General features: G+C 41.7%; 1 protein-coding gene and 2 non-coding genes across 3 annotated transcripts; all 3 read right to left on the reverse strand.

Annotated features, from left to right (window-relative positions):
• Positions 1 to 14793: 14793 nt before the first annotated feature.
• eif4a1a (eukaryotic translation initiation factor 4A1A) lies at positions 14794 to 25170 on the reverse strand. Its single transcript, XM_037112187.1, has 11 exons — positions 25056 to 25170; positions 23623 to 23665; positions 23216 to 23348; positions 22090 to 22229; positions 21328 to 21496; positions 19170 to 19279; positions 18868 to 19011; positions 18443 to 18580; positions 17116 to 17205; positions 16668 to 16747; positions 14794 to 16220 (listed from the first exon to the last, which is right to left on the reverse strand). Exons 1-11 carry the CDS (start codon positions 25076 to 25078, stop codon positions 16076 to 16078), a joined length of 1215 nt encoding a protein of 404 aa, XP_036968082.1. The 5' UTR covers positions 25079 to 25170; the 3' UTR covers positions 14794 to 16075.
• On the reverse strand, positions 20216 to 20353 carry LOC119027920. Its single transcript, XR_005077532.1, has one exon. It is a non-coding gene; the product is annotated as a small nucleolar RNA SNORD10 (small nucleolar RNA).
• LOC119027919 lies at positions 22716 to 22853 on the reverse strand. The gene has a single exon (XR_005077531.1). It is a non-coding gene; the product is annotated as a small nucleolar RNA SNORD10 (small nucleolar RNA).
• Positions 25171 to 26191: the final 1021 nt, after the last annotated feature.

Raw genomic sequence — 26191 nt, forward strand, 5'->3', positions numbered from 1 at the left:
CTGTACCCCAGCATTTTATTTGCTGTCTTGAACGCACTCCTACTGTAAACAGATGACTTGAATCAATCACTCAGTCATCACTTCATCAGTGTATCTCTGCATGTACACTCAATTATGAATGATAAGACTAGTGAGTAGTGCCAGAAAGAGAAGACCACTTGCGTAACCCTAATTCTAACCCCAACCTTGACCTAACCCTAAACTTAACCACTGACCCAAAAATCAGCTGTTTCCAAGTGGGGATAAAGCTTTTGTTCCAAATCGCTCCAGCTATCTCCAATTAACTGGTCTTTTGTGTGAAATGTGCCCGCACACACTAACACAAATAGGTGAGACAGGTGAGATTTCCAAGCACTTAACTGACACTGTGTGTGTGTGTGTGTGTGTGTGTGTGAGAGAGAGAGAGAGAGAGAGAGAGAGAGAGAGAGAGCAGGTGTTTGGTGATGGTTCTGGTTGGACACAAGTGTTTTTATGTGTCTGAGAATGAAAATATACTGAGGGTCAGTGTAGGTGATAGTGTGTGTGTGTGTGTGTGTGTGTGTGTGTGTGTGTGTGTGTGTGTGTGTGTGTGTGTGTGTGTGTGTGTGTGTGTGTGCGTGCGTGTGCGCGTGTGTGCAACATCCTACTAGTGCTTGTCAGAGTGGGTCTTCTCACATCCGTAGGAGAGTGTGTTCCGCAGATCTGCGAGTGCGTACTGCAGGTGTGTGTTTTAGTGTTTGGGTAATTAGGGATTGTGGGACTCTAGTCTCCCGTTTCCATTGCTATGACAACCTTGTGTGGAATTCCTCCTAAACCTTGCCCTCCTCCTCTCCGCTCCCCTGGCTTTCCTTTCTCAAAAACAACTCACCAATACCCGCACTCTCAGCTTTTTCTGCCAACTTTTGAGGCTTCAGACGGAATAGAGAGGCCGAATGAGACAAGAGTTTTTCCGACTGTCCCTCGCACACTCTTACTTTATGCTCGTACATACGTTTTGCATTTGGTTTTGACACATCAGGCACAGAAAAAGCCAACAGGATGGTCGGCTTCCTCCCTTCTTTTAACACATAACAGACTGTGTTCACCATTGTTTTGGTGGCTGTAAATTTTTCTATTTACATTTGCTTGTCAAAGTTGGGAGAGAAAGTATTTACAGCCTCTGCCTCTCTCTTGCTACTGCAACCACCCTCAACTTTGATAAATAGAAATACAAAGTAACAAATGAGGTGCTAATTGACATGGCACTTTAAATCTGTCGTTACACAATACTTTGTTGCATAACCACATTCATCGGCTGATTGCGGTATCTTTGGCCTGTCAGGTGTTGGTCTCCACCTTGCTGCTGCAGTGTCTCTGGGCTAGAGAGAGCGGACAGGCTGGATATCCTTGCTGAAAGAAAATCATTCACGGTTCAGTGTATATGGAGAGGCAGTTACTCTGCCTGTCCACGCAGATCAAGTTCAACATCAAGCAAACACTGTCCGTCAACTCTGACTGCTTTTGAGCACAAAGCATCAATGACTGCTGTGCAACAGCTTGATCTGGGATGTTGCGATGAAGTCAGGTCTCTGTAAAGATGTGGGCATGAATGCCTGAGTCCCTTTTTGTCCATTTATTTACCCTGCAACCAGGTATCCGCCGGGAGAAGTCTTAAGTCCAAGATGGATTAGCATGGCTCTCATCCAAACTCTCCCCTCTCTTGCCTGGGGTGGTCAGGCTGGTCAGGACCTATGACCTATGACTTGGCTGAGAGACTCTGTACCTGTGTGGGCCACAATTTTCCTCTGCAAGCCCAAGCTTCAGCCCAAGATTCCCAGCTTCCAGTCTGCACCTCAGACTCATTCAAATAGGCTTGGGATTATGAGCCTGTCCTGGATCAGTTTGTCACCAGCCCAGTAGCCTCCAGCCAGCTCCTGGGTAGACCAGCTTCCAGCCTGCCAGCCTCCTGACAGCTTCTATGTCAGCTAGTCCCCGGCCTGCTAGCCTCCAGCAAAAGACAGTTCCTGAACAGGCCGGCCTACAGCCTGATAACAGATTCAAAACACTGTCCCCTTTCTGGGGGACCCGCCTGACTTACTTGAGGGCTCCCACTAGAAAGCAAGGCTCTCAACGACTTCCAGGCTCCTTGACATCTAGCTCTCTGGTGTCATTTCTGTTAGACCTAGCTCTAGAGCCAGACAACCTCTCGCCAGCTGACCAGCTGGCTTACACAGAGCCACCCAGTTCTCTGCCTGATCCTGCCCTGGAACCACCATTAGTAAAGCCTTCCCAAAGGAAGCATGGCTCTCGCCGGTCGTGCCTCTCAGCTGCTGAGCTCCTTGTTATCAGTGCCGCCCAGCACTTCAGCCTCACCACCCAGCGCCATGGAGGTACTGCTGCCCAGCACCCCAGAGTCTACGCCATCCAGCACCTAGGCTGACAACTCAGCAAGACTTTGCCATCTTTTCCTTACTTTCATCTCTGGTATATAAACATTCTTATTGCTTTTCCCGCGTCCTGAAACCCTGCATTTAGGTTCACCTTGATAACAATAAAAGGGTCGGGTTTGTTTGGGAAGAGACATATTCTATTTTTTTAGGCACATAGAATAATGGTTAAGTAAGATCACTGATAACAAGAAATTAGACAGTGTAGCGGACAAGTTTTCCAGTTCTCCTGCCTGGAGCAAATCTGAGCAAATATCTTTCCTCAGATGATGGATGTCGGTAGTGAAAAATTACACATTTTGGTTCAACTTTGTGTGTGTGTGTGTGTGTGTGTGTGTGTGTGTGTGTGTGTGTGTGTGTGTGTGATATCCCAGACAATAATGAGAGGGTGTTGTTTTTGTCTTGTAAGAGGCCAGTTCAGGCACCGTGCCTTTGGCGCTCCATCAAATTTGTCAGGCCTCCTAATGACTGCTTCTGTACATAACAGCTTAACTGTCTAATGTGCACGCATTCAGTGTGTAAAGACATTTAAATAATGAGTGAAGTTACTCTCGGCTCACTGTTTTACTTGCGATACATATCACAGGAAGATTTGAGTCGAGTGGCTTTAACATTGATTAAACATTTATATTTCTTCCCGCTGTTTAGTAACAGCCCTACAGCAAACATTCCGCGCTATGTAGCCAGATATTTTTCTCAGGAGTTGGAGACCAAACCAGAGCTAAAAAGGTGGCTCTATGGTGGAGAAGTAGTATGCACTGTTACCTCACAACAGCAAGGTCCTGGGCTGAATTCCTAACTTGGGACGGGGTCTTTCTGTGTAGAGGTTGAATCTTCCTTCCATGCTTATGTGGGCACCATTTAGGTGCTCTGGTTTCACCCACCATCAAATAATATACATCAGGTTGATGCTCCAGCCTTGACCAAAGGCACTCGCTCATACCCTGAGCGGGTCACTCGGCACTATCGGTCGTCCACTGCTTTTCAGGGGATGGGTTAAATGCACAGATCCCGTTTTACTACTTGGTACGATTGTATGTTCTTCTTCCTCTGAACCAGAGCTTAAAGAGAGCATAGTGGCTTTACATTCTCCAGATGGACAGAAAAGCGACTCCTAATGAATGCTAATGGTCCTCCGTGTCTGCTGGACGTATAGATATGTGATATTTTGTGTCATATTAGCATTAAAAAAACCATGACAGTGGCTATATGTCTGTCAGTTCTGTTTTGTTTTTTTCTGCTCCCCAGTGGTTAAAAATCACTGAATGCAGCTTTAACCTAATTATGCCATAATATCTCCTGCTGACTTAAATGTGGACTCAGCATGTCAGAGCATCGAGTCAAATGACTTCTTTTGGTGATAAAGGGCTCTGACAATGACATTTCCATTATACCTTCTCATTCACAATACCCACAAAGTGATGACAGGAAACAAATGTTATGGAACTCACAGACGTAAAAACAGCTTGATGGAAAGAAGGGAAAATCTGAATGAACAGAAATTAAGTGGGATGAAATCAAGAGGTAAAGAGGGCAGCTGAGTTGGGGGTGGGGTGCAGATTGTAGGGTGAGAAAGAAGCAGCGAAGACGGGCAAATGAAAGCCACAAAATGAAAGAAGAAAGGGAGACCGAGATGGAGAGGCAGAACAAGGGAGAAGGAGGGACGAAAGGATGAAGGGATGGATGATGAAGGGGTGGGGTGTGCAAGAGGGTGGTTTTGGGTGACAGGCCTCATTGAATAGACCTCTTTTCTCCCCTCTGCTGGCTTCTCTTCTCATGCAAAGCAGGCCTGTTCAGCCTCCCAGCCATCCGTCACACAACAGAAAGACCATGGCAGGCCCTTTACGAGCCTCTCACTCTCATAATCCCCCCACTCCACCCCACCATCTCTCAACCCCACAATGCAGCACCCAATAGGGGGTGCAGTGGGTAAAGGGATTGTGTATGTGTGTTGGCAGTTGGGGGATGGGCACGGGGGTATCTTCGCCGCGGAGGAAAGGAAAAAAAAAAAATGCATTTGGAAAGGGGGGCCACCTATGCTGACAGCGGGACAAAAAAGCAGAGAGACGTAACATGTTTTGAGACTGGATGGACGTCATATTGGGATACAAGGGAAGTTAGGAGGAGTTAACCTGACTGGGATGTTTGTGTGCGTGCATGTGTGTGTGTGCGTGTGTGTGTGTTAGGGGAGTGGGACAGGGGCCCGGAGGGGGTGGGGGGGCCATCGAAAGCATGGGTGCGGTGAATCACAAGTTTAGATGGAGCATACAGAGTTAACATTATCAGCGGTGTGTGTTTTCAGCTCGAAGGGTAACGTCATAGACGTTCGGTCTGCAGGAGGTAACCTATAGTAAATGCTTGGTGGAATTAGAAGTGAGCCAGAATACTTCAGTAAGGTGTTGACATATCAGAGGTGTGTGTGTTTTTTAATGTGACCCGTTAGTATAGCTTTAATTAGGTACTTTTGTCGTTTCTGCCTGATTGATGGTTTCATCAAATGTTATTTCACAGAGACCGCTTTCTGACATTTAGCATTTAGCTTCCTTCTGTCTTTCGTTTCTGTTGTTTTGTTTTCTATGTTTTTAAAGTATTTATTGAATGAACAGACACAACGACATACAGAAACCAATATTGTCTTTCACATTACACGCAACCTCAAATATATATACGTATAAGATTAAATAAAATAAGTACAAAAAATAAAAATAACCATTCCTCCTTTCAGACATACAGTGAAGTGCGTGTCAGAGAAAGACCGAGCACACAAGACAACTGCACAGATAACTGTTTGAAATATATTAACATGAAATGACAGCGTGCATCTGCGTTGTGTCGATCAGTTGTCCTGTAATGTCCCAAACAGACTACATTTTCCCAGGTGACCCCAGATTTTATTTTCAGTTTTAAGAACATCAGACAGGTCTCTGAGCCATAGAGATGCCACTCCACTCCAGCAATACATCTATACCTCTTGGCCTCTTGCTTGAAATAAGACCACTTTTTCCTAACTCCTCCAAAGTCAGTTTCTCTGAACTCGCAGCTCCTGTCACTTTTTTGCGACTCCAGTTGCTTCATGTTGTTTCTCAAGCCAGAACTCCAGCCTCCAAGTAACACTCGTTTTCGTCCGTTTGATCAGCGTTCACTTGAAGTTCACAGTCCGTAAAATTATACCTCTCCTCTTCTTTAACAGCTTCTTGGCTTCTGGCATTTATCCTGAACAATAAAATGAATTCTGGCCCTTTAGAGCAACTAAATGATTGGGGGCACGTTAACAGCAATTTATACTAAATTATGGGGATTGTCAGACAGTTTGGGCATGAACATAACATTTCAGGATGACTGAGATGTATGAGGATATACATATTTATATAAATCTCAAGAAAAGACTACGTATCCAATGTTTCCTGTTTTGTGTGTACACAGATTTCTACACCTGAACATACAGAGAGTTTTATGTTTGGCCCCTGGAGTCTGAAACCAATTCTAAATTGGGACCATGGAAATCACAATTGGGTCACATGAAAATAGTTTTTGCTGAGTTTGTCATCTCCCGTATCCAGAGTATCATTTTGTGTACAATGGCTACCCAATAATAGTTTCCTAAGTTAGGGAGCGCCAGTACACCTACGGCCCTTTGCACAATTTCTCCTTATCCTGGGGGTCCTGCCTTCCCATAGAAAATAGGAAATTAGTTTATTTATTGAACAAAAAACTCTGGATTTGGACAAGAGGACTGTCAGGCATTGGAAAATATCGGAAAAGCATGGGAGCACAATCATTTTAATGTTGTTTACCCTCCCAGCAATGGTGGTTATATGTAGGTTGTTCAACCTTTCCAGGTCTAGTTTGAGTTCATCCATTAAGGGTGGGAAATTGATATTCTGGAGATATTTGTGGAGTGTGAAATTATTTCTAGACCTCTTGAAAGGGAAAATACTTTCAGCTTTCACATTCTAAGGAAATTTATAACCTGAAAAAGTTCAAAACCTGATTTGCGGTTCCAATTTTCTGAGGGGTGGTAGAGACTGTGTCAGAAATAAACAATAATAGATTGTCCAAATGTAAAGAAAGTGTGTGTTTGGAACTATGTCTGGGAATTCCTTGACCCCTAACAAGAGCATATGTCAAGTGTAAAATACTGGGTCCTCGTCCCATCAGTACATTCAGAAGCCCTTGGTGAAGAATACAAAAGTTTTTATCCAGGATATAAATCTGGAACTGATGCCAGGGACCTCAAAGAAATAACTATACTCCACCCTATGATTACTCAGCATCCAAAGAGACCACTAACTCAGGTGTCTCGGTGGATGCTGGAGAGTGACGACGAATCTGACTTTTGTAAACCCGGTTCATGTGCCACCCTGTATTAGTTTGATTGAGTCTGCGATGTCACCAGGTTTTAAACGATGATCTGTCTCATTCACAAGACTGGGAGGGTGGTTATGTAAGGGACTTCCAGGTTGTCAAGAAACCTTACCACGTTCCTCTAGCAGCAGGGGATTTAGAAGTATACAGCTCACAATAGAAAGTTTGAAAGGTTTGATGTATGACAGATGGGATTACCGTCAGATCACCTGAGGAGGTCCTTATTTGTCTTATTTGCTGAGATGCTAATTGGCCCTTAATTTGGTGAGACAAAAGACGCCCTCGCCTTCCCGCCATGCTCCGAGAGAAAAAACGCGCGATTGGAAGTAATTTTTAAGTCTTGTGTTATGAGCGCAAATTGTAATTCAACAATTTTGCCTTTCCTTATCTAAATGAGACACTGACAGTGTGTTGTCAAATTCTGATATCGTTTTTTAAAGCTGTTTTTACCAGTCAGTGTTCGGGATAAAGAAATTGCCATGGGTCCACACCACCTATTTCAGGAGGGGTTTCCCAATTGGAACAGGACCCCTTGCTTTGTGACCAAGATTAGAATGAAAGATTTGACCACAATGCCAATGGTGATTCTCGGTGGCGAGTTGGGTGTCTTGTAAGAAGGCAGTTTTGGTTTTAAGATGTTGTAGGTGAGGAAATATTCTTCCTCTCTTGCCTGGACTGTATCCCTTTACCATCGAGATTAATCTCAGAGATGCTCCTCTATTTTTGTTAAATGAGCCATAGTCAAACATATGAGACTGTATAGGTCTGGGGAGGTTATGTGGATCTGGTTGGAGGGGAAAAGGAGAGGAAAGAAAAGAAAAAACACACACAAATGCAAAAATGAAACACACGCACACACACACACCCCCACACCAGAGTGTGAGTACACACACTTAAACATTCCTAAGCTTGTTCTAAGAACTAGAAGGGGAAGTTTTTAGTGGAAGGACACATGCAAAGTTTTAATGGAGCCATGGAGTCAAATGCGGCCAAACAGATACTGTTCAAGTTATTAAGCTAGGCAACAGTGGATAGATGGATGGCTGGGGTACCAGCAGAGGAGAGAAAGGCCTCGCCAAAAACTGGTAGTTGAAAAAGAGCAGGTGGGCAAAAAAAAAAAAAGACTGACCCAGTGTGGTGCTGTAAAATGTTGACAAGTGGATGTAAATAATCTCTAAGAATGATGGCGCTGTCATATTTTCAATCACCTCACAACTGTGGTTGGTCTCACATTACTGTGAAATGTGCATCTTTAAGTGTCTGCCAGATAAAGGCCTTGACTGGACCATGAGCTGATATTGTCGTGGTAATGATGATGAGATTTTTGATGATTAGAGATTCAACTGGAATCAACTAGAAAATAGTTTATCCGCGAATATGATCCGTGTACATGGGAGTAATGAGAGTGATCAAAATATTCAAAAATGAATCAAGATCAATTAAAGTCGCCCCCAATAAATACATGGCTCTATCAAATCAAAACCCTTGCAAAAGACGACTGGGTCCTTTGTGTTTGGAGACCATTAATATTTACTAGTATAGCTGGGAATGAATTGCTGTGTCCAGTTACAGTTGAATGATAGAGTTGCGACATCCAATTAGAGCTGAATTTTCAATGTTGAGTGGCTTTAATATATGTCTATGTAAGGACATGATGTTGGATTTAAAGCCCCCCTCCAGTGAATTTTGACATTTTTCTGATGCGTCCTATCTTTCTGACTCTCTTTCTGACTTTCTTTTCACAAATAACTTCATGTTGTGCTCAGAGTTTAAAAGAACACTTTAAGCTGGTTTTAAAGTGGAATAGGGATGTATGACTAGAGTGGAATCTGGGAGTCGTACTGTATGTCACCCTTCAAGTTTGTTTATAAAAGGAGTGTGGCTTCTTTAAGAAATATGGCCTTGCGTAGTGTCTAGCAAGAGAAGGCTTTCACCACAGACAAGTTTAAACATAGACACACTTATGAAGTGGCTGAGGGATAGAGCCACAGTCTTGTTATCAGAAGGTCGCTGGTTTGATTCCCCTGGTCTGCAAGTCGGAGTGTCCTTGGGCAAGATACTTAATCTTAAACTGCTGGGCAAAGCGTGTGCTAAATGCCCTAAATGTAAATATATATGTAGATGCTACATTGAATTGCTGGGTCGTGGTTGACGTTGGTGCCATATAGGATATGGCAGGTCTGCCCTGTCACTTGCTGTAAACAAATACAAGTACATGTAAAAAAACTTTGGGTTCCCAGAATAAAAAGCACTACCATTTACATTTAACGTTTAGCTCTGGGCGCCAGTGGGCCAAAGCAGCTGTGATGTTCAGCGTGAGCTTGTGTATGATTGTTTAGGTGCTAAGGTGCTAGTGATTCAATTGAATTTGTTTAGGAGGCAGACCTGCCATCTCCGATGTGGCCGACACACTTTCGTGGTTGCGCTGGTGATGGGTTACATATGATTGATAACCACACCCTTGTTTTCAGTTTGAGGGAGAACGTCACCCATTTAAAAGGAGGGAAAAAATGAGTGGAGGTGGGCTTTATGTGACTTTATCCCATTATACTGAGTGTTCTTAACGTCCCAGGACACCAAGGATACATATTCCCTAAAAAAGAGCAACAAAAAATGTTGGGAGGTTCTAAGAGGACAGCCACCAACAACAACCAACAAAAAATTCAGCTGTATAAAAGAATATGTGTATAATATAGGATATAGGATATAGCACAGAAACACAGTGCAGAATATGTTGACGAGAAAAAAAAAGCCATGATAAAACTCTTCAAAGCTACTCTTCATTTGAGTATTGCAGAATAGCCTTTCAAAGTTTAATGGCCTACTACATACTGTATTTACTTGCCCTTGCTTGCAATAATTAAGAGTCTAGCATTCAAAATGGCAGTTTAAAGTAATAGGACCTGGTGTTCCATGAGAAGCCCGGAAAAACATGTCCACTCTGCATGCATCTCACTGGTGACCCCCCTTTCTCTCTCAATCTCTCTCTCTCTCTCTCTCTCTCTCTCTCTCTCTCTCTCTCTCTGTCACTCTGTCTCTCAACCGTTAGGACTGGTTACAGTCAAGGCAGATGGCCACCCACCTTGAGTCTGGGTCTGCTCTGAGGTTTCAGCCTGTTAAAAGGCGTTTTTTTGTTGTTTTTTTTGTTTTGTTTTTTTGCCACTGTAGCCAAGTGCTTGCTCACGGGGGGAATGTTGGTTTGTCTGTGTGAACTGACTATGGCCTACACCTGCTGTAATTTAAAAATTATCATGAGATAACTGTGTGAATTAGCGCTATGTAAATATAAAATTGACTTGACCACACTGATTATGGAGAGGTAGTTCAAACTGTCACTTGGTCTCAGGAAAACCAAAGTATCCCCATACAGGATGCTGAACATGCAAGACACTGATGGATTGACCGTGTGTGAGATTCTACCTATTGGGCCACCTATCCATCACTCCTGTCTCACATCATTCAGGACATGAATGAATGGATGAATCTGACAAATTCTGTAAAACATATTGAGTACTTGGGAGTCTAGAAAAGCGCTGTACAAATGCTAGAGATTGTTAACTTTCCATCTTAGGTCCTTTGATGCCAACTACCTTTTCACTGCTGCCGTCTTTGTCCTCACTTCTCACTAAGGTAGGATATTTTGAAAGATTTCTTACTCGTATCTGAACTACTGCTACTAGAGTTTACTTTTGATTGCTGATTGTTGGAGTTTTATTGAACTGGAACACACTTGCCCGGAGGATAATGGTCAAATATCACTTTACTGATGTGTTCAGTGGAAGCTTTGGGCCTGCTGAAATATAACATCCATGGGTAGATGGTTGTTCGTCATTACTGTCAGCCAACTCTTTTATTTTGCTCTTGCCTTTTGTTGAATCCATATTTGGTGGTTTGATGCAACAGACAAACACGACCTCTGTTTAACATTCTGACCATTGTCTCTTTTTCTGCCTTCTTTTACAAAGGGTGGTGATGAGCCCTGAAACTCCATTTGGAAAGGTGTAATTAGTAGTTCAGAGCTGATGTTAATTGTTGGACCACCACAGAGCTGAAAGGGCTGCGTTTTGATTTTTGACGTCACTATTTTGGTGAGGGCGCCATCTATAGGCCGACTTGTACAACTTCAGCTCTTCCTCCAGTCCACAGAATGGACCACGAACAATCGGAGACGTCTGATGGTTGTGGAAAAAGTTTTTCTTTCTTTTTTTTTAATGTATTTTAGTGGTTGTCGGATGTGTGAGATATGTAGGTAAAAATAAATCAACTATAATCTCCTTCATTGACAGTTATGGTAATTGATGTAACAGGGGGGAAGACGGGACAATACTGTGGGAACGCGCCCCCGCCTGGAGGTCGCCCCCCCCCCCCGGAAGAAGTTGATGGGACTCCTTGTTTCAGTCCCTCCCGGCGAGGATCCGTGAAGAGGCGCGAGGAAACGTGACGAGGGGAGAGGAAACGAGGAAGGAGACGTCCTTTCCTCTGAGACGTCACGTGAAGCCGCGTCCGATTCTGTTGACGGCTGCAGCTGGTCACAGCTGGATCAGTCGGCTTTAACAGCTGCAGAGACTTGAAATGAATTTGTGTTTGCACAAAAGTGCATTATCTGTAATTTTTTCTAATAACAACTGACATGAAAAAATCTGCGTGCGTAAATGCGCACAGCTCTCTTAATGGAGAGAAACACATTGTTTCTCATAGCAGGTTATCAAATGGTTTCCTCATTAACAAGATGTATTATTTCAATACTATAATATTAATCAATAACAATTAAGTCATATATTTAGAAAACACATTAAAACAGTAAAGTGAATGTACTACTACTGAACTAATGCACTACTACGTGTGCAATAAATAGCCTAAATAAGTAAATAAATACTGATTCCAGAAAGAACATGTTTTTTTTTCTCACCTCAAATTTAGATGAAAATGTCTGTTCTGACTGACTTTGTGTCTGGATTATTTAGAAAAAAAAAAAAGAAAAAAAAAGAAAAAACTACTGTACTTAGTACTTCATAGTATTACAAGTACTACAAGGAGTGGTAATTAATTAGCCTCAGTGGCTGGAAAGCATTTCTGTGCCCTCCGTCAGACACCTGTGACACTGTACTCTGAAGAGTCTGCAAACAAGACGCTGCGTTGCAATTACCGTAAATGTTACATGAATTGCGCATTGCTGCTCAATTTACCACGCAACCAAGGGATGGCTTGGCCGCGGTTCACTACAGTGGTAAAAAGTAAGAGTGTGTCTTTGCAGTTTAGTGTATTCCATAAACACATGGTAAGTGATGACAGTTACAAAGAATATGTGGTAGGTTAGGCCTGCACTGCACCTGTACTGTGTTGAACTTTTTTCTTATTTCTTTTGGTATTATGTATTATTGCACCTGCTGCACGTGCCCAATAAGCAGTCTGTCCCTTTTTACCGGTTTTAAATATATCATATTCATACTACGGAGCCTTTTGTGTCTGCTTAGAGGAACCACTTCAACTCGCGGAATTCGTTTATATATGTATCAATCATTTCCCTCTGTATTCACTGTTATTCTGATTGTTAAATCATCATTTAATAACGCAGATTATGGCGGCTTCTGAGCACATGACGCTATTTTCAAGATAAATCTTGCAGGGAGAACTGGAACGATGTTGATGCCCCACAGGTCCACAGTGCGCACTTGACTTGAGACTTCTAATTAGCGACCGGCTAACTTGAATGAGGTCAAATATCTGAGTCCTACGGCTTTTCTACATTTACCAAATGTTATTTAACCGAATGGCTCAAAGTATTATAGTTATAGTATAGTTAGTTTATGGGGTACAGTCTTTTTGGGGCCGCAGTGCATCGTGTGACCATGTAATTACGCGGTTTGGCCGCTGCGAAAACTGTCTTCCCAGCCTGCCTAGCGCTCCTCTTGGGTGGTTTGGAGCTTTGGGGCGGCCTGCAAAATGGCGGACAGTAACCACTTCCGAGGGGAGGGACGATAAATAAGGTAACTAGGTTGCACCGCACGAGAAATGTCAAGTTAACTCGGACCTGTTGAAGTACCTTATGTCGGCACCGTGCTGGGGTCCGGCCAGTACATCACTGGGAAAGAACAACAGCTCCCCCCAGTGGAGTAGCAATATTGTTTTTGTTTTTTGTTTGGTTTTTTTACTTTTAACCCTGAGTATGTTCCCTTCGTTTCAGTAGCCATACTGTCATTATTACTGTTTCGTATGCCACAAAAAATAATGTGGTGTGTGTAATGATGAAATATGTGAAATGCAGTTTGCCAAAATAATCCGGATATAGATATAGGTTTGACATTGCTGCTGTCAATAAATCATAATCAGCAGACTCGGCAACACATGCAATACATTAATAGCCAAACACAAAGGAAATGAATTTACGTTATTGATCTGTCAGATATTCACTTACCAGTAGTTTTGTGTCGTTTAAAATTAATTTAAAAAACAAAAACAAAAAATACTCCAATGTTAATATAGTACATCATTATTTATTCATCTCAAACAAGCTCACCATGCGTTCCAGTACCCATAACTACCATGTTATTTAGTATGTCAGAAAAAAAAAAAAACAAGGGTGTTTCAGAAATCGCATATTTTATACCTTCAATACATACTGCAGCTGCCCCCTACAGGGTACACATCTGCAACTTGCCGCCTGCTACTTCGTCATAACAGTGCGCCTTGAGCGTTGACACCCTCTTGCTCGTATATCCGTCGCAGCCTTAGGTATCAGCACAAAGAAGGTAGAGCTGACATGTGCGCTCATCGTGATGCCTGTGATCTGTCAGTATTTGTAAGGCCTGCCCTTTTAATATGGTGTCAAACATTTTGCTAACACGAACGACGCATATCGCATGCTAAACACCCGGAAGTACTGTGCCGATTTCCATTATAATGCAGCGAGATTTGCAAATGCGCGACCTAGCTTCACAAAAATCAGACCTTTTTTTTTTCTTTCTTTTTTTTCCAAATATTAAAGATGTCTGGAAGCAGCTTGGATTAATCATGCGCGTTATCTTAATAATGGTGCCGCTTGGTTTGTGTTGTGTGTAGTGGATTCATTATGACGCCGATAGCTACAATTTGATACTAGATGTGCATTTCATTTGTCCTCTTATGTTGCGTGATGGACCAAATGTTCACGATCATTCAGATCTTATTACCAACATGGCTTCTTGCTGCCAGGTCCCTGCTGGACTCCTGCCACAATCACGATCAGAATCATCAGCATCATGCTTCTAATCATTGATTGAATTCGATCATCCGGTGTTATTGTCGATTTAAAATTCAGCCTTGTTTTAGGTGTCAAGCTGCCCTTATTCTCTAGGACTTTGTTGAATCTGCCCATATTTGGACGAGCTGCCAAAAAAGAAAAAAAAAGAAAAATCAGGGCTGACTGAATGGACATCACACCGATATACAATTTAAACTTTTATTGCGGAAAGACAACACTCAGTAAATACATGCTAGAATGTTCTAAATATAGTCCCCAGGCTGGAGACTTGTACCGTCATCAGCGTGAACGGCAGATCGTTAAGATTTCACGAGATAAAGGGCATTCAAGGTTGTTTTTTTGCGTCCTCTCAGACCCAGCTATCAAAATAAAAACGCATTCAAAAAAAGCAAATGATGCGGAAAAGAAACTGAAACAAAACAAAAAAACTTTACAGATCCGTGATTTGTTTGTCTGGCAGCGGTTCTGAACGTTGCGGAGCAGCAGTGTCACCGGTTCGGCCCAGTTGAATAGAACCAAAAGAAGAGAAACAAACAAAACTTCCAGCTCTCAATTTATAGACTGTATATCCATTACAGACACAGCCTTTTCGAAAACAGGGAGTTTGGCCATAAGCGATTTTTCATGCTATTCAACAATGCAGAGGCCAGTTTACACAGTTAAAGGAGAAACCTTTATTTTTTTTTTTTCTTTTAAGCCCATTAAAATAAATACTATACAGAATCCAATGTAGAAAAAGTTGATACACTGTTTTCTGTCTGAAAAAGGTTAACAATTCCTTAAATTCAGGTTTTTAAAAATAGCACTGACTATACACCCCCAAAAACATGACAGTTGTGCTAAAACCAGACACCAAGCCCCCCATGAGAACAGGCATTTTTAATATTTGAGAGCGCTTAGAAAGAGTAGAGATTTGGGGGCATAGGGATTGATATACTTAATCATTTGCAATTTGGTCCTTTCGTGTACGATGCCCCCTCCCCCACACACACTTTTCTTTTGGTGAGGTAGGTTACAAAAAAAGTCACCACCACCACAATAATGTCAAGAGATTAAAAATTCAACTGGGTTTTGTCAGGGTCGTGAGGCTTAAAGTCTCCACAACACTCACCGTTGATTTTTGCCTCCAAACATCTGTAGCCACCAGTCAGTCCTCATCTGAATGCTACTGCACAAGTGACTGTACAAGTCAAGCAGTATGTACAATAGCAATAAAAAAATATATAAGAAACAGCAGTAAAAGGATCAAAATCGTAAACAACTCATTCATGATGGATTTCACTATACATGTCTTTTTATTGAATATGCCCTGTGTACTCTAGCCCCAAAACCTCTGTTCTTTACATGATCACGGAAGTGTGTTAAAGGCAAGTACACTGAAGGTTCGTTTAAATACTGATCTGGTCAAATGCAGCATTTCTCCCCCATTTAATCTAGATTTTGCTCGGTGGAGTCCAAACTTTTAAACGCAGTCTTAAACTTCCCATCCAGCATTCACTAGCAGTGCAGCACCTGGTAATGCTGTGCAGATCAACAAAGCCACATTTCACAAAAGCTTCAAAACATCTTGCATGTTAGCGTTGTGCATGTTATCAATTGAGCAAAGTTATTAATTTAATGTTAGGCTTTTTGCCAACAGCCAGAACTAGAACCCTTAAAAACATCAAACTTTGTTATTCTTTTTAAAATGTGCTTTGGAAACATGGTTATGTTTTGCACTTTCGGGGCTCATTAAATGTATAAATGGTCAAATCAATGCTTCCAAGTTTGAGAGAAGAGGGATTAACTGCAGGGGAGGTGTTAGATACCAATACGGGGTCAGGACAATGGCAACTGGATTTAGCTGGTCAGTAACTTATCCTTCCAAAGATGGCCGATAACTACTTCAAATGTTAGGGTGGGAATAATGGCTGCATTTCCCATTTCCTTCAAATGGAGAGTGTCAAGTCATGGTGAGATTTAGCAAAAGAAAGTTCTCAGAATTCAGATCATATAAGAAACAAGGTTTGACTTCTAAAATAAGCAGGGTTGGGTGGATGAAGGGTGGTTGGATTCTTCTAGATTTCTAGAGAAGATCTGCCACATTCATGGGCATCTCCTCAACGGTGGTGTTGTAGAATGTCTCAATGTCCCTCAGGGTTCGCTTGTCATCCTCAGTCACCATGTTGATGGCTACTCCCTTTCTGCCGAAACGACCACCGCGACCAATCCTGGCAGAAGAGAAAAGAACCTCAAATTCAGCTCGGAGCAAAGACTACCGTATGGTGCCGAACGGCAACATGCGGTGAGTATTTCTGTATTCATGTCATATCAAAATGGATGGTACAGATTTACAGTTTATGGCATTAAGATCAGTTAACTCAGGGCAGCTGTGTTGAGTTTGAAAATGCTTCATTATCAGAGCATAAAATCAGATCTGATTTCAATCATTTTGACAATTGTGTCACTGCTCATGCACTGGCATAAAACCTGTCCCGTGTCAAGAAAACATCTCTTCATAGAGAACGCCTCAAATGAAGCAGTGCTGCATCATCCAATCAGCCAGCTTCATACAAAGAAATAAGTTGTAGGACTCGCCTTACAATTGTAGCGTTTCAGTCATTATGTACAAGTGTAATGATGTGGTACAGTGATAGACAAGGCACTTGTGTTTTTACCTGTGGATATAGTTTTCCCTATTGGTTGGCAGGTCATAGTTGATGACCAGGGACACCTGCTGGACATCAATACCTCTGGCCTGTGGAGGAACATAATGGTCAGTTACATTTTCAGTTTGGAATATAAAAACTATATTTGCAACAATACTGTAGAGCTCCCAGAACTTATTGATTTCCTTTAAAAAAATGAATAAGTGTAATCTGCCAATTAGTTGTGAGTCATGGACTTAAAAACCAAGCCACTGTGGAGGGCAGATAGAATCTTTTACCAAAGAACATTCAGTCCTTCACCAACACTGCAGATGGGAGGAGAGGGAACCTTGGCCTGCACAGAGTACTTATATATTCAAGGTACTCCTGGCATTTGTTAGTCTGGGTTTTACCAAATGTAGTGAGGATGTCAGGATAAGACGACAAGCAAACACTGAAAGGCTGTTAGTGTACATACCAGCAGGTCAGTGGTAATCAGGACTCGACTGGAGCCGGAGCGGAACTCCCTCATGATCAAGTCTCTCTCTTTCTGGTCCATGTCACCGTGCTTTAAGACAAGATGGGAGGATACAAGTGAGACAAAGCAAATGAAGAGAAGGCAAGTCTATGGTTCACTAACCAAATACACTCACTTTACTTGTTGCGCTCAAGTGCAGTTAACATTTACTATTTTGATGTCTGCTTAATATTTCACTGCAAGGTTTTTATTCACAGCAAGAACGAAGCCTGTGCACTAGAACAAAGCTGGGTGAGCAAGAAGGGTCGCACACTGCATTTTGTTTTCCATCTCCTCTGACACAAAATGACACTTTGGCCTCAAGATGGTAGGGTAACTAGTAGTTTAGATTTTATTTTTTTTTAACGATAGGTAGTGGTTTCTTTGTGACAAGTGTACTTATTGTAAGTAGCTTTGGACAAAAGGCATCTGCTAAATGCCCTACATGTACATCTTCCATTTTCCAGGAAATCTGCAATTTACTCAAAATGACTGTCATCTGCCTATTAGTTGTGAGTCATGGACTTAAAAACCAAGCCACAGTGGAGGGCAGATAGAATCTTTTACCAAAGAACATTCAGTCCTTCACCAACACTGCAGATGGGAGGAGAGGGAACCTTGGCCTGCACAAAGTACTCGTATTCAAGGTACACCTGGCATTTGTTAGTCTGCAAATGCTGTGGGGATGTGTGACATTGCTCAAATAGTCGCAGCCTGGCAGACAACTGGTGGTTGATTTGCATTGCAGAGATAAGGGAAACTGGCAAACTTGTTTATTTCTGTTCTCACTTTAAGCTGAAACTAAGCTTTTAATATATAGTTAAACAGGATTGTCGAACTGGACTTCTCTATGCTTAATTCATGTACATCATGCTCTGTGTAACATTACCTGGTGATTACTAGGAAACCACATTCATTAGGTGTAGGCTACATTTAGACAAATGTAATGCAGCTTCATTTAAAACAAACGAAAAAAAAATTAACTGATGAAACACAGGTCAACTTAAGTAGGCTAGTCACAGGAAATGCAATGTAATCATTCATCAAAATGTTCCATTGGGGAACCGTTAAACCGCCACTTGTTCAGCAAGGTTACAGACTCTTTCCTCATTAATATCATCCGGTTCTCCATTTGCATTGGGTTCAATTTCAACACAAGATGGGTGCTTCTGCTTTTTGCTTTGGATGATGACTAGCCAATTCTACTTAATATTGCAGTGTTCCATTTTTGCAACAAACATTGACCTTGCAGGTTACGTAGAAATTATCACAAAAGGGAGGCCCTTACCAGAGCAGAGACGGTGAAGTCTCTGGCATGCAGCTTCTCAGTGAGCCAGTCTACTTTCCTCCTTGTGTTAATGAAGATGACCGCTTGTGTGATGGTCAAGGTCTCGTACAGGTCACACAGTGTGTCCAGCTTCCAGTCCTGAAGAACACAACCAGGTGAGACACAGACAAAGATAGTTCAAACACACACACACACACACCGCATGTCCGTGAACATCTGTATTCATTACACTCAGCTGCCAGATTAGCACCCCTAGCTCCAATACAAAAAGTCCAGTAATAAATGTAAAGAGCACTGCATTTAACTGGCATAGTATTTTGGCCATTAGGGACTACAACACACCTTCAATCATTTTGAATATTTTTTTCCCCCCCTTGCATTAGAAAATAGATACTTAATGCCATAACTGGATAATGTTTTCCCACCTCTTTCTCCACATTGATGTAGAACTGGCGGATACCCTCAAGGGTCAGCTCCTCCTTCTTGACCAGGATTCGGACAGGTTCACGCATGAATTTCTTTGTGACCTCCAAAACGTCAGCGGGCATGGTGGCCGACAGCAGGACAACCTTAGGAGACAGACATGGGAGGACTTGTTAAAAAGTGCTCATACGCGAGCCATTTACAGAAGTCAACTAAAGCAATTTTAAAAGATTTGTCAAGGAACCAGTAGTGTCAAATCTTGTATTTTAAATGGAATTCAGTAGGACACATGGTGAGCTCTTACCTGTGTGCTGGGCCCCAGTTTCAGGAAGATGTCATAGATCTGGTCCTTGAACCCTCGACTAAGCATCTCGTCGGCTTCATCCAACACAAACATTTTGATGTGCTTCGAAGCTGAAAAGGATTTAATAAACCAGTTAAGTTTATTTTTGTTCCTTTACATTCATGGTGATGTTTTCAAAAAAAATCAGGTCTTGATGCATGTAGCATCATCGGTGATGTGAACTCTGATTATGGGTTATTCTATGATATTGCATTTTAGTTTGTACACTGATGGAATTTATACATTATAAAGACAAACGTACATTGAAAATACAAAAAAGGAAAAAGGGACAATGATGCTGGATTTGTTTGAAATTGCCTCCATGCAATTTGTTCACAATTAAGCAATCACTGCCACCATAACACTGTTCCCCAGTAAATCTTAACACAGCATGGTGGCATTTCCAAAACAAGAGACACTACTGAACATGTGGCACGCGAGGGAGGGGGTTAAGCAGGTTTCCACTTGTAAATCTAAAAATGCCTCATGCCATTTTGCACCAAAGACATCGTAGGGATGACCAGGTTACATATATTTTTCCCCACATACGGTCCCCATTCTGCTTGCATACAAACGCCAAAGTGGATTAAAGGCGTAATAGTTCCCTTTTGAAAAGGTTAGAGTGATAGAACATGGGCAGGACCAAGCTATAAAGCCAAGCAAGCTTTAATATCCTACAGTCACTGGTTTCAACTTACGGCTTAACCGACAAAACCATTTAAAAAAAAAAAGGTGGGTTTTCATTAATACGCCACTGAAGTACTGGTAAGACTGTAATATAGTCCAGAAAGTCCAGTTTGTGCAACAGCTGATGCATTTGAAGCAACTTCATGAGACCCCAAAACACTGGAACAATCTGCATTAACTTTTTTAGAATGTAGTTTTAAATATAAGATACAGCAAGTTTACAAATACTGTACATATAACACATTAACTGAAAAGACTCATTCTACTGGTAAGACAGTGGTCAAGTCATTTACTCCCATTTCAGGAGGTCTGATAGATGCTGTATTCAGAAGTGAGTTATGATCATGTCCCTGGACCCCTACTGTGCTGAGTGCTCAAGCTAGCAAAACGCCAACCAGAGTATCAACATGTAGTGGTTTACAGAGTCAGTTGACACGCATGGGTTTCGTCATTATACAGCAGCACTTTACAAATTGTGCATAAAGATGCGAGTTTGGTCCGACTCTCCTGTAGAACATCAGTCCATCACACCAGAAGTGTGATGGACTGATGGACTACATTTTCAGCTGAACAAAGTCAGCAAGCTACTGCTTACATGTCAAATTTCTCAAATTTATAGATTTGGATAGGAGCACCAGTTAGAATTTTCTTGGTCAGTCTGTATCAAATTTCAGTACTTCAGTTTGCATTATTAGAGAAACAACAGAGCTCTTCCCAAAACTTGCCATCTAGTACTATTTAACATAGTACATCATGTGAACTGCATCCTGCCCATGAGACTAATATTACAGCATGCTTTCTTTGACGCAACAATTTGGCCCCCAAATGCGATCAGAACAAGGAGGGAGTTCCCATTATGTGCCAGACATTAAGCATTGCTAGGGCAGCACAGTATAACCAAACTGTCCATTTGAATTCATGTACTAATCCCTAAGACATGTGAGCTCACATTTACAGGCATATACAGCATTTAAATATGCTCAGGAAGCAAACTGCTGACTTCACACAAGACTAAGCCGCTACCACAAGCTCAAGGGTCAAAAACGCAAATTCCAAAATTCCTTACAGGTTTAAAATATAAACACCACTACAGTGGTTAGCAGGAACAGCTTAATGAAGCAGTTTACTTCAAACTTTTACCATTTACCAGATTCTTATATGCAGTATAGCAAGATGCAAATTAAGTGACTATTAAAATCTATATTTCTAATAACATTGTACATAACTTGGCATATCGTCTATTGCAATTACAGATAGATTTAAAAGTACTGAAAAAGGTACCACTGGTTACCAGTTCAATGTGATTGTAACCACCCTACCTGTAATGGCATTGCCAAAAACCTAATATCACATATTTACTTTGAATATAAATTGAGAAACTATTTCACTAAATAACTTGCATTTGCAAAATTTAATATGCACGAGGACTTACAGATGTTTCTGCGAGTCAACATGTCGAAGACGCGGCCAGGGGTTCCCACCACAATGTGAGGGGCTTCAGCCAACAGCTTCTGAACTTCACAGCGAATGTTGGTCCCTCCAATACAGGCATAGCAACTAGCACCCATGTAGTCACCCAGGGCCAGCACCACCTTCTGGATCTAGAGGAGAAAACCATCCAATTAGTCCAACATCAGGTGAGTTAATTTAAAGACCTCGGCTTCAAGCTCAATGAGAAATTCTGGTTGACACAACTACCAGACTCCTACAATTCTTAAAACCCTCACCTTAGTCTAGTATTCTGCTCTGAATTCATCACTGGCCAGAGCTACGGGACTTTCCATTGCGAGATAAAATGGGTTTTCATCGTAAGAGGGGTAACAATCACTAACATTTATCTATAATTGAGGCTACCACCATACCCATCAATGATGCTGGATAGGAATATATCAAACTGGTACAAGTACATGGATTATGCATCAGGGGACCCTAGCATGGTCTAAATTTCCACACATTGCATCCCTAGTTTTGTCCAATCACATAATTGAAATCATAGGGCAGCAGTTAATTTCCATAAGGTTACATCTTATTACACATGGTCGCATAATAAAATCTTTATTAGCTCCTTTATGCTACACATAATTGTGACAACACACAATATCATAAATTTCTGAAACACAAGCCCTCCAAAGCAAGAAACTACTCAACAGTTTTGACTCAGGTTTTTCCAACATTGTGTTGACAGTGAGCCTACCTGCTGAGCCAGCTCCCTAGTGGGAGCCAGGACCAGAGCCTGAGTGTCTTTCAGCTCCACATCAATCTGCTGGAGGATAGAAATGGCAAATGTGGCGGTTTTTCCGGTTCCAGACTGGGCCTGAGCAATCACATCGTAACCTTGGGAGAAAAAAAAAAGACGACAAGATTTATAAACCTGATTCAGCTACAATTTGGGGAATGGGGGCAATGCAGAACCTGGACATTTTACAGTGCACACTAAAGTTATCCAAAAGTACTTGAAATAAGGCAGTGGTTTCAGGTGTTTTATGCTACAAAAAAAATGTTATGATATAAACATTAATAGACTATCAAACCATACTAGCTGACAACTGCACACAAACCAGTGGAATAAACTGCAAATGTTATGAGGGGAATGAGGCAATAGTGTATATTAAGAGCAATCATCTGTCACCAGTATTGTGTGCTTGAAGTAGAATGGTGCACAATAGACATGTTGGAGATTTTTCCCCAATTAAAATACAGTAAGTTTCCATTCAGTAATTAAACCAAATACTGTACATTCAGATTTTAGAGAAAAGAAATTTTACTGTCAATACTCAGCTGTCAAGTCAATTACTCCATTTCAGGAGGTCTAATGTATGCTGTATTCAGAAGTGATTTCAGATCATGCCTCTGGACCCCTATTGTGCCAAGTGCTCAAGCTAACAGAACGCCAACCAGAGTATCAACACATAGGGGTTTACAGAGTCAGTTGACACGCATGGGTTTCATCATTATACAGCAGTTCTTGAACACAACTGCTCTCAAACCTGGTAATGAGGCTTCTGACACATCTTCAGTGAGTAGTCAAAAATGATGGGCTACTTGGGGATGTGTTGCACAAGAACATGGTTGCGTTTGTGCAATATTTAATATGTTTTATACAATAATCAAAAAATCTTGCCGTAAACTAATGAATGGGATGTTGTCCTTGACATAGCTGAAAGTTCTTGAGTACTAAAAGAACAAACACATTCAAGTGGGAACCAACGTGCTTCAACTAAATACCCAGAATTCCTCATTCTAAAAAACAACCTTAGCAATTCCAGCTGTCAGATTTCCATTTTCTTTCATTTTGGCATAACTCACGTCATCTTACTTACCCTTGATACAAGGGACAATGGCCCTCTGCTGGATAGCTGAAGGCTTCTCAAAACCATAGGCATAGATTCCCCTGAGCAGAGCCTCGCGCAGGCTCATCTCATCGAAACTGTCCACAATCTCATTCCAGTTGCTCTGTGGGGAGGCAAGACAGACAAGGAACAAGGCAAAAACAAAGTTACGTATGGAAAAACAAAAATGATAACAATGACTTAAATTGCAGAAGCAAGTTGCAAATGTGTTAACACATGATTTTAGTAGTCTAGAGAGAAAAGAATGATTCATGATCCTTCCAACAATCTTTAATTATATGGCAATATCTAGCTAAAAGGACCGTCTGTCTTTATATGTATGCAAACACACTGAACAGAATTTATAATGTGACGTAAGGTTAAGGTAGATGACTCACCTCAATGATCCCATCTGGCTCCATGCCTTCCGGGCCATTGTCACTGCGAACAACAAGACAAAAGGCAAATGAGACATTTCCTTGTAAGCCTGCTCCTTTAGCGCCACACTAGATGATACCTGAACATTGATCCACCAGAAACACGCCCGTTTACAATCCGCCTCTGCGTCCCCCTCGAGCACAATACGTGTGCCCTTTTTTACATCTACTTCTCTCACGGTCACAATGCTACCGCCTACGTATGGCAAACAATATCGTAAAGGCGAATACAATTTTGGACCTCAGAACCATTTTTTATCCATTATTTTTTCAGTTTTACCCCCTTGTACTTAGAAGCAGTCGCACTTAATGGTCCGCCATTTTTTACTACCGTTACATACATTTTCAAGATGGTCGTTTCTCCGGTCAGGAATGAGAAGTCTGAAGCGGTACGACGTAATTACGGGCTACCGTTACGAATTACAAACTACCGTCACAATGTACGACTCGGTATGCGTTCAGCCATTTGCCGATAAAAATTTTACTAAGTGGTTTGGTGCGAATGGAAAATTCTTAATAGCAACAATACATACGGTGCCGATGGTTATCGCCCAACCCCGCTGTAGTCACGGCCATTGGGCCTCGCTCGCCTTTTGTTGCCCCATTCTGGACATGCCAAGTCAGCTTTAGCCGTTAACAATGGACACAAACCATGCACTTGCTTTTCACGAAGCTAGCGAATACTAAAAAAAAAAAAAGAAAAAAAAAAAGGGATAGCGACGTCGGGCCCGGAGGCTTCCAACGGCGCTCTTGAGGCCTACGCTACCGGCTTTGTCCGAGCCGCGGCACACAGCTACGACCATGTGCGCTCCTTGAAACAAAATGAACGAATCGCTCCACATTTACATCGCCAGCTCCGAGAGCTTTGTTCGGCCGTTCGACAAGTCGGGATTGCCACAGCTCCCACATACTACAGCGATCGATAAGAGGCCTTCAGCGCCAGGATCGCAGATAATAGAAATTCGGAAGGCCTAACATTAGCCCACGCTAGTTCACGTGCAACCCGTGGCACCGGTAGCCATTTAATTTGCCACTTAGCCTCCTTCATCGGTTTCGTTATTTACGGCGATCGCCAACATTCACGCCACCCGAATCAAACTCGTTAGGAAGAAAAGGAATTCACAGGCCCTTAAAATCCGAGTACAAATAGTAATCAGCATCCTGGCTTTTGAACAACGGAGGCCTGTGACGTTAGTCTGATGGAGGCTATCGGCAGGCCCTTTTGCGTTAACGTTTTTTTTTTTTTTTTCGAGCACAGAAATTTCCTCGAGCCAGTTTTCTCTCAATGTCTACATCACGGCGCCATCCACAACAAAAACAAACCTGTCGACGCGGAGAGCGAGTCGAATTTTGTGACGCGAAATACCTCTAAAAACATAAAATGTTTTCCTCACCTATTGTCATATTCAGCCGACATAATTCCAAAGAAAGAAACTGCGGCAGAAATGTCTTATATACGATGACAACACACAAAGAGGCTCTCTCATTGCAACAGATCGCCGTCATTTTGCCGTAGTCCCGCCCGCAGAGACTCGGGATTGGCCGTCTTGTACGTCATGTAAAAGTAGGCGGATCGGGTAGGTCGAGCGTAAGAATGCCAGATGGGTGGAGTTAACGTGCAACCTACCTAAGGGGTAACGGTAAACTCTATGCAAGCCTTTTTAACATTTAGTAATAAAACAGACAGATATTAAGATAACAGATATTAACAGTGTTATATTGACTAGTTGTTGGTACATTGTGACCAGTCAAAGGTTTTATTCAAGATATTAATGACGTCATTTTGACTAGTGAAAATAACAGGTAGAGGGATCTGTAATTGAGTTTTAACTAGTCAAAACTGAATTAAAGATATATGTGTGGGAGATGGCTCAAATCACAATTGCAGATATCTTTTATTCATATTATATAACTCGTCAAAACAATGAAGTGGTATAGGGATGAGATATTTTATTTAGTGGGGTTAAATTAGATGAACACCATTTTATTTTTATTTCCAAAGCATAAATTAAATAGCTAGAAATAAAAAAGTTAATGTTAGGCAAAACAAAAAAACAAAAAAAAAAAACAGGCTATGTCAGCGACAACTTCTGTAGTCTCATTTAGCAACATGTTGGCACCGCTGCTTGAATAGTTAAATTGTGAGACATTTAATGAAGCTCGTTGTAGAACAAATGTACAAATAGCTTAAGCCCTGCTGTAACCACTTATTTCAGGCATTTAACTGAAAAAAAAAAAAAAAAACTTGAAAAACCCCATAGACTCAATGGAATGTGCAAAAATGCTAACTTTGGGTTTGAGAGGTCGAAGACACAAATGATTCATGGAAATTTTCTAAGACTGATGTGACTGCAAAGCAGACATTTTACTGAGAATGAAATCATCTTGTCAGTGTGTCATGATGTGGACATAGATACCAAGGATACTTGAATTAGTGAATAATATTGGTTCCCTCCTGTTAAAATTGGAAAGCATCTATAATGTATCTGGCAAATGCATTGGTGACTTCAGGAACAGCTTCAGTTTATCG

This window comes from Acanthopagrus latus, chromosome 10 (assembly GCF_904848185.1).
Source record: "Acanthopagrus latus isolate v.2019 chromosome 10, fAcaLat1.1, whole genome shotgun sequence".
In the NCBI taxonomy this organism is placed as follows: Eukaryota; Metazoa; Chordata; class Actinopteri; order Spariformes; family Sparidae; genus Acanthopagrus; species Acanthopagrus latus.

Excerpts from the sequence above, each read along its gene's own strand:
- eif4a1a (XM_037112187.1), bottom strand. The coding sequence starts at position 25,078 with ATGTCGGCTGAATATGACAATAG. Across the intron at positions 23,349-23,622 it reads AGCCAGATGGGATCATTGAG|AGCAACTGGAATGAGATTGT; the intron begins GTGAGTCATCTA and ends GCCTCCCCACAG. Across the intron at positions 19,012-19,169 it reads AACTGGGGCCCAGCACACAG|GTTGTCCTGCTGTCGGCCAC; the intron begins GTAAGAGCTCAC and ends CTGTCTCCTAAG.